The sequence below is a fragment of the Myotis davidii genome, unplaced genomic scaffold (assembly GCF_000327345.1).
Source record: "Myotis davidii unplaced genomic scaffold, ASM32734v1 scaffold376, whole genome shotgun sequence".
NCBI lineage: Eukaryota > Metazoa > Chordata > Mammalia > Chiroptera > Vespertilionidae > Myotis > Myotis davidii.
In genome coordinates this window covers 2064284-2073432 of record NW_006288121.1, presented here as the reverse complement: position 1 = coordinate 2073432, position 9149 = coordinate 2064284, and the positions used below count along the sequence as shown (strand labels likewise).

General features: G+C 36.6%; 1 protein-coding gene across 1 annotated transcript in view; it reads right to left on the bottom strand.

Moving 5' to 3' along the window:
* The window catches only part of PLXDC2 (plexin domain containing 2), a 416974-nt gene that overhangs the window by 113715 nt on the left and 294110 nt on the right, over nucleotides 1-9149 (bottom strand). Inside the window, exon 5 of the mRNA XM_006759923.2 lies at nucleotides 3025-3147. Coding sequence (XP_006759986.1) covers nucleotides 3025-3147 — 123 coding nt within the window. The remainder of the gene's footprint in view (nucleotides 1-3024; nucleotides 3148-9149) is intronic.

Genomic DNA, 9149 nt, shown 5'->3' with positions numbered 1-9149 from the left:
CTTAATCAATAAAGAAAAAGATTATTTAAAAAATTAAAAAAAGAAACTGCACATATCTAGGTGTTGACTATGATCCTCTCTAGAGCCCAGTAGAGCCAGGAGGCAGTGCCCCTGCCTTCCCCCTTTGGCTCATACAACCACAAAACAAGGTCACCAGCACCTCCCTGGAAGGAGCTGACACACAAGTCTGGCACCCAGTTTTGTACAATCACCTGCGGGACAGGCCCCCAGATTGCTAGCTGTGATAGACAATGGGATGTGCATTCCTGAGCTCCACAGGCTTGTAGCAGACAGGCTTCTCTCTGTGCACTGGCCATGGCTATCCTCTCCATCCTGAGGATTCAGCAGAGGGGAGAGTAGGCAAAAATGCCCATCCCCCAGTATTTCCATTAAAGGGATGTGACGACATATTTTATAAGCTGCTGCATGAGGGTCCAGCATCTAAGTAGCATTCATCTAATGCTCCACCTTCTCCCTGCAGCTCACTCCAACAGTAAAACCAAGTTGCCAGTATTTATCTCAAAGGAGCTCTGTCTATGTAGAGCGCCCCAAATTTTATAGCTGCCATCGAGGTTTGGCACCTAAAATAAACCGCCTTGCTCTGACAGCCAACAGGGCTTGCATCTACAAGTCAGAGATTAGAGCAAACAAAGAAGTTTTAAAATGGTGCAGAAGCACTCCCAGGATTAAACTTCCAGACACAGTGCAGAGAGGGCAGGCAAAAATGCCTGTCCCCCGGTTTCTCCCTGGAAGGGGTTTGACTGCAGACTTCCCCAGCTGCTGCCTGAGAGTAGCAACACATCAGCTTGCATCTAGGTGCTGACTGATCTCCCCTTTAGGACATTGATGGGTCTTAGAACACTCTCAGCTACTGAGAACAAAGATGATGTCTTAGACAACCACAAGGGTTTGAGAGGCAACCAGGAGCTTCAGCCTGCCTGATGGATGAGGGTCATCTCCTACACAAGACCCCTCTGACAAGAATGGAAGAGGTGGCTATTTTATCTAATGTGCAGAAACCAACACAGAGCCAAGAAATATGAATAAACAAGGAAATATGTTTCAAATAAAAGAACAAGATCTCCAGAGACAGATGTTAATGAAATGGAGGTAAATGATTTACACAAATGAGTTCAAAATAAGTCCTAACGATGAACACTGAGGTCAGAAGAGCAATGCATGAGCACAGTGAGAATTTCAGCCAAAGACAGAAAAAGTATTCAAAACTATTAAAGAGAAATCATGTATCTGAAGTATATAATAACTGATCTGAAAATTTTAATAGAGGGGTTCAGAAGTAGGTGACATTAAGTAGAAGACAGGACTGATACTCTTGAAGACAGGGCAGTGGAATTCATCCAATCAGAAGAGCAAAAAGGAAAACGAATGAAAGGAGTGATGATAGGCTAAGGGACATATAGGACATTATCAAGTGGACCAATATTTACATGCTAGGGATTTCAGAAGGATAAAGGAGAGAGAAAGGAGGAGAAATCTTATTCAAAGAAATAGAGGCTGAAAAATTTCCCTTCCTGGGAACAAAAACAGACATCCAGATCTAGGGGGCCCCCCAATACCAAACAAGATGAATCAAAAGAGACTCACATGGAAACATTATAATTAAATGATCAGAGTTTAAAGACAAAGAAAGAAACTTAAAAGCAGCAAAGGAAAGCAATCTGTTTCTTAGAAGGGAATCTGCATGAGGCTATCATTGGATTTTTCAGTAGAAACTTTGCAGGCCAGAGTGAGTGGGATGAGAAAGTCAAAGGGCCAACCAAGAGCATTCTATCAGGCACAGTTGACCTTCGGAATTAAAGGAGAGATAAAGAGTTTGCCAGACAAAGAAAAGCTGAAGGAGTTGATCACCACTAGACCAGACTCATAGGAAACGTTAAAGGGAGTTCTTTGAGTTGAAATAAAATTATGCTAATTAGTAAAAAGAATTATATGAAACCATAAAACTCAATGGTAATGGTAAATATGTAATTAAATCCAGAATACTCCAATATTGTGATGATGGCAGGTAAAGCACATATAACTCTAGTGTAAAGGTTAAAAGGCAAAAGTGTTAAAAATAACCATAACTAAGTTAATTTGTTAATGGATATACAATATAAAAATGTGTAAATTGTCATATCCAAAGCAAAATGTAGTGGAAGATATAAAAATGTAGAGCTTTTAAATGTATCAAGTTTCTGATCATTAGCAAGACAGGGGGAAGAGAGAGGGAGAGAGAAAGAAATGTCAATGTGAGAGAGAAACATTAATCTGCTGCCTCTTGCGTGCCTCCTACTACCTGGGCATGTGGCCTGACTGGGAATGAACTGGCATGGGATAATGCTCAACCAATGGAGCCACACTGGCCTGGGCAGGAAAAGTAGATTTTCTTACATGTATTTTAACTACCCACTACCCTATATTTTTTAAAGGCGTCTTCATCTTATGGTATATAAAGTTATTAAGTTTTGAAAATTTAATATCAATGTATTATGACACTTGCCTCTACTTGAGGATCAGAACAAATTATCCTTGTTTAGTTTTTCTAATAGCAGGGGCTTACTGAAAATAGCATCAAATGTACTTGCTTGGTTTAACAACTCATTTATTATAGTGTCTAATATGTCTTACTAAACATTTGTTGAACAATCGAATGAATGAATAAAATGAGTGGAATTTAACTATATATTTATGCTGCATATTAAATGTCATGGTATAACTTTGTCATCTTAGGGTATTTACACAGAGCAGTTTATAAATCAATCTATCAAAAACTAAGCAAACTACTCCAGGTTAGATAAACATTAATATAAAGTTGATGATCACCATTTAAAAGTATGCATTCATGAAGGCTTGGGGTCGGGGTGGGGGGCAGGCTAGAAGGGACCAATTTGGGGAGGGGAGAAAGGGAACATATGTAATACTTTCAACAATAAAGATTTAATTTAAAAAAGAAGAGCCAAATAAATAAATAAATAAAAGTATGCATTCAGTAAAAAAAAAAATAGGCTAATCAATACATACCATTATCAAAATATCTGACTGTTGAATTTCTGGAGACACTGGGATCAAAATTTGCCATTAAAGGTGCTATGTACTGTGTGGCTGTCAGCATTCGATGTACAACTTCTCCAGTGTATATGAAACCTATAATTAGAAAAGTAGGAAACATGTTAAGAAAAAGTCCAGATACAATTTTAATTAAAATAGCTCCAACTCAGTTGCAATATTATTTTGAAAATAAAATATCATAGCAGCTAAAAAAAAAAGGAATAAAATTAATGTCTGCTCAACAATAGTTGGGTCTGGATTAAGTAACACATTTGCGTAGGATTTGGTAGCACCCTGCAGACCATCAAATCAAAAACCTATATTATGGCCCTAACTGGTTTGGCTCAGTGGATAGAGCGTCAGCCTGTGGACTGAAGGGTCCTGGGTTCAGTTCCAGTCAAGGGCATGTGCCTTGGTTGCAGGCACATCCCCAGCAAGGAGTGTGCAGGAGGCAGCTGATCATTGTTTCTCTCTCATCGACGTTTCTAACTCTCTACCCCTCTTCCTTCCTCTGTAAAAATCAATAAAATACATTTTTAAAAAAACAAAAACAAACAAACAAAAAATCTATATTATGAACAACTGTAATTGTGGACAAAATGACTATTATCTGGAAGAGATTATCAGGCTGAAAAGATTAGTATAGTACTATCAGTAATTCCAGCATTCAATCTGCCATTATTAATCCCTTGTTATTTTAGCGCTAGCCAAACATGTGAATCATTTTTACAAGTGAATGTACTTTAATGATGTTTAATTTTATTTTCTTAAACTGCAATTTCAGCTAAGGACATTTCAGAAGCTATACATACATGTCTTCATATATATTTTTATATCTTTCTCCATTACTAAAATGGAGAAAATGTGTCAGACCTCTTTTCCAAAGTTGAGGGGAAGCTAAACACCCATGAAAAAACTGGCACATTTCTCAGGTTACTCAAGTCTTTGTAATTCTAGCACCTCATCAAAAAGATAAAGATTATATGTTTGCCGATAAGATGGTGAAAACACTGATACTGCACAAGGCCTCTTTGCTTATCAGTGGCGGCCTATGCTAGCAGCTGGATAATGAGAGGAAATTTACTATGGAGAACTTCCTCTTGAATTAAATTTCAATGGCTCTGATGTCACAACCTTACCCACTTTCAATTATTCACACTTGGTTTATTTACTTTGTGGATTAGCCATGACAAATTGTTAATCCTGTACTAGTTTCTTGCCTCCAAGCCTTAGGTCTAAAAGGAGAGTCAGCTCCTCAAAATGATAACTCATTTTGACATTAAGCTAAGGAACGCACAATTAAGAACGTATATGCAAATGAGCACACACATGTGCAAACACACACACACACACACACACACACACACAAACACATACACACACACTATTACAAAATAAAATCCAGAGCAAGTTATTTGTGAAAATGCAGTTGTAGTGTTTAGGCAATCATAAGCTAACTAGATATCTGGGGGTACTGCAGATCATGTTTTAATTTTCACAATAATTGATAAAACAAGCAAGATTTAAAAAACATAAAATTCGGTAGGATTTAAACTTCTAGAAGTGTTCAAACCTTTGTCATCTCACTTCATGATCCAAATAAAGCTTTCATTGTATATTGTGATTTTATTGTTTCAAATTATAAACTGGAATTGTTGGAGAATTAAATCTGTAGTTACTGACTTTGCAATTCATTTGTCTTTCTAGCAGTGTCTCCTTTACTTCTTTTTAAATTTTTATTAAAGGCATATTTTAATTCTGACTATTTACCTTAAACACATATTTTAATTAGGAAAGTCTTAACATGTATTTTAATTGTTGATTACATCTTGTTTCTTATTTGATAAGTAATAGCTCTCAAAATAAATTTCCTATGCCTTGAGGAGAATTTTGTCCATTTGCATTTACACAGCTCAAATGTACTAAAGATGTTACATAAAGTGATGCAGCCATTACTTTTACTTTATTTCCCTGTAGACTTTCAGAGACACACTTGAAGTTCAAAGCCCAATATCACATCCTTAACATTATAAAGATGAAGAGTAACTATTTTTTCAAGGTCTATGATTTATTTTTTCTCTGATCCTCCCCAACATGCCTTTGTAATTTCACGATTAAAATGGATAGAAAAATTCTAAAAGTCTGATAGTTTATGGAAAAAATTAAATGATACTCTGCAAATGCTCTTTCAGGGACAGTAGCTCTGGATAGTTAGTTCTCTACTCTGTGTTCTCCGGGTACTATTAGAAGAGACTTTGCTTGATTTGAAGAGTAAAGAATGCAGTAACTCAAGGAGTAAGGTGATTTTAAATCAATACCAAATTCATTCTCCAAAACAACTCTAAGAAAAGCATCAGCAATTCCTAAAAAAAGGGTTGCAAAATGCACAACCATCGATGATTTCAGATGCTCCATTCTTACTGTTAGTTTCTAAAATCATATATATATTTGTCACTGAATGTTCCTACACAGACTTGGCAAAAAGTTATTCTCCACCTTCCATACACCCAGTTTCAAATCATGGGAATCATTAACTGCTGCTTCTTTCATCAGGAAAAAGTTTTCCAGAATGAAAATTTCCTAAATTTCAAAGATGAAGTCTTAAATTGTTCCCAAAGAACAAAGTAAAAATATAAAAGATTTTGTTAGTATATAAAAGCAATAATCATAATCCTTGATTCTTCTATTATGTAAAATTAAAATAAATAACAATCAGGTGGTGCAACTACTATTAACAAGAAACAACTGCGATAATTACTAGCACATCTGCCACCACTATTCATTTGCTACCACCATTACTGCCACCACCACCTCGAATGTGAGCAACAATCCAAGGAGGCAAGTACCCCACCACTCCCCAAAACGAATTTAATTCTGCTAATTCGTGGTCCTCAGACATATTGAAATCCACTTCTTTTAATATGTTAGGTTACTTCTTATTGACCAAGAGGTAAGATGCTTGACTGCACTGATGGGCTCAGTACTTACATCCCCAGGTTTTAAAATGTCATTTCAGCCGTGGTTATAACTGAGTGGGCAGAAACCTTAGCAGTGGTTCTCAACCTTGGCTGCACATTAGAATCACCTGGGAATCTTTTTAAAATCCTGATTTTTGGGCCTACTCCTCTGGAAATTCTGTTTCTTTGTTACTAATGTTGTGGCCCCACCCCATAACAAAGAAACAGAATTTCCGGAGGATGAGGCCCAGAAATCAGGATTTTAAAAAGATTCCCAGGTGATTCTAATGTGCAGCCAAGGTTGAGAACCACTGCCTTACAGGCACTGAGAGCAGGGAAATGTAACTAGGTGTTGAATAAGAACCAGCTACGCAAACTAAGACCTTTAATGCAATAAATTTGTTCTAAAGCTTCAACGGCCCCACAGCACGCGTTTAGACAACCTGGTAGATTGGTAATGGTATCGTTTAGATAATCATCTACTTTACAAGATGCCCTCCCTCAACCCTGGAATTTCAGGTACCTACCTGGCACCATAAATAGCTGGGAGTGTCCTCAAAAAATTAAAAATGGAACTTCCTAGGACCCTGTGAGTCCACTTTTGGGTATATATTCGAAGAAACCCAAAACACTGATTTGAAAGAATATATGCACCCCTGTGCTCATTGCAGTATTATTTACATTTACCTCTTTTTTTTTTCTTTTTTCTCTTTTTCTTTTTTTTTTCTTTAGCTGTCCTGGGCATGTACCTCGTAGTACAGAAAAAAAAATACTTCATTCATTTTGGTCTTTCACATTTTGAGGTAATTTAGGCAATCTGTTTTTATTTTATGTGTGTGTTTTTCAGACTTGGTTGTAGTCATTTGAAGGGCTAATCACACATCTTCTTTGCTTGCTATATGCTTCTAGTTTAAATAGTACTCGTTTATTCAGTCATAAGTTTTGCAGAAAAATGGTTATTGTCCAGATAACATGGTGCCCAGAAGGTACCTCCATTTGAAAGATCCAAATAAGTAGATTTGTTTTGCATTTTTGAATTTCAAATGATAGCTAATACACTGGATTTCCATTTGTCTTTACTAGTAAACCTAGGGCCAAATATTAAGTTCAGCTGTAATCACAGCTTTGCTCTAGTACCTGGAAGGCTCTCCATGGACTGCTTTCTGTAGAAGCTCTTCAGTCACTTGAACAATCTAGTTTTAAATCTGCAAGCCTTATCAAGTCATTTGAGGATTCTGCCCTAAGTTCTGACATGAATAAACCCTCCCCAGTAATTATGTATTTATCAACTTCAATTATGTATTTATTAACCACAAGTACTATTGTGATAACAGTGAAATGAACAATTATCTTCTCTAGGTTGGCCTTTAACAATTATATTTCATGTATTCTCTTCACTGTATCCTTATAATAACTTTGGAAACAATATTATTATTATTATTTCCCTTTATTAAATGAGGCATATAATAAATGTGGGTAATTTGCTCAAAGCCAAATGGCTAGAATTGGTTTATAATTCCAAATTTTATGAACTCTTTACAATATATTTTAGAATTCATTATGTTTCCAGAACTATATGCTCTCCTCACTGGATTTCACATTTAAACAAGGAGCGTGAGGAGGAAAAGACCTGTTCTCTGTCAAAATTTCAGCACCTACACCACAGAGCAAAGTTGTAGTCACCTCAAATCCTGCTACTTTTATTATATTACTTCATCCTCTGTTCTTTTAATTGGCAAACTGTATAAATAGGTTGAAATTAGCTTTCTTTTTTGCAATCTACCAAATGACTCAAACTGGTAGGTGAGTGACAAATAATTATGGACTTTATGTAATGGTATAAGCACATTTCTTAGCCATGTGACTAAGTTCTTGACCTCTCTGTGCCTCAGTTCCTTAATCTGTTAAAATAGGGTACTAATGGCATGAATATCATTGAGCTGTGATGGTTGAATGAGTCGATATATTAAAAGCACTTTCAAAGAGGGCTTAAAATAAAATTTGCTGAAAATAACCAATCCATTAAATCATCTCCAATTTTTACCTGGAGGTCTTCTCTGTCTAATGTATACTAGTTGATGGACTTGCACTAAGATGTCTATATGACTTCAAAGTCATGTTTCAGACCCAAATGGTACGATACACGTTTCTTTGCACTATTGCAGTTCGGGTTAAGGCACACCACTGACCGAACTGCAAGCCAACAGGTAATAGAACGCCTTAATGCCCACGCTCTTCGTTTGCTATGCCTTTCCTTACATTCCGATGGAATGAGCACCTTGTAAAAATATTAACCTCCTGTTAGTTGTTAATTGGAAGTGTCATAATAACAAAGAAAGCATGAAGCAGCTATAATTGCCTATGAAACTTTAACATACAAAGAGCTACATAAAATATTCTACTTCATCATCGTTCAGTTCATATTTTTGATCCTAGAGGAAAGGTTGGAGCTGATGGGTGTGCCTGTAGGGCACTGAGCATTTATAGTTAAGTGCTATTTTTAGAGTGCACATGACAGTGGTGTATGTCACCTTGGCCACCTTCAGGACACATGTACTGTGACCCTTACACATTAATTGAATAGATCTGAAATTTATGGCCGTTCATCCATAAGGATTTAGAAAATAGAGTTTTCATACTGATCCTTAATTAACCTTGTATATGATCTGTTTCATTTCTATTCATGAAGATTTGAGTTATTCAACTTGCATTTTACAGAAATGCCATTTTATGAATCACAATATATTCTCACATGTTATATACTACCCCCTTCCAGACAAACACTTGTTTGTAACTCAGTCAGCGCTTTAAACAAAGACATATGTGGCAGCAATTGCTAACTTGGAAATTAAAAGTTGTGGTTAGTTATCTGGTAATGTAACTGTCTGCCAGCAGCAACTGTACAATGACAGGGTTCACCTAACAGGCTTCCTGTGGGTACAACTGTTGCTAGTAGACCGCACAGTTCACTGTGAGGACACGGATTTGTAGATGGTTAGAGAAGAAAAAGAACAATTTCAGAAGTTCCTGTGAGCTCACTAACCACGGGCTCCTTGGAAGCAACCTATAGTATTGTCAATCACCCAAGATTTCCCCTTCATAATTCCAACCAGCTGTCAAGATAAAATATACCAAATCTAT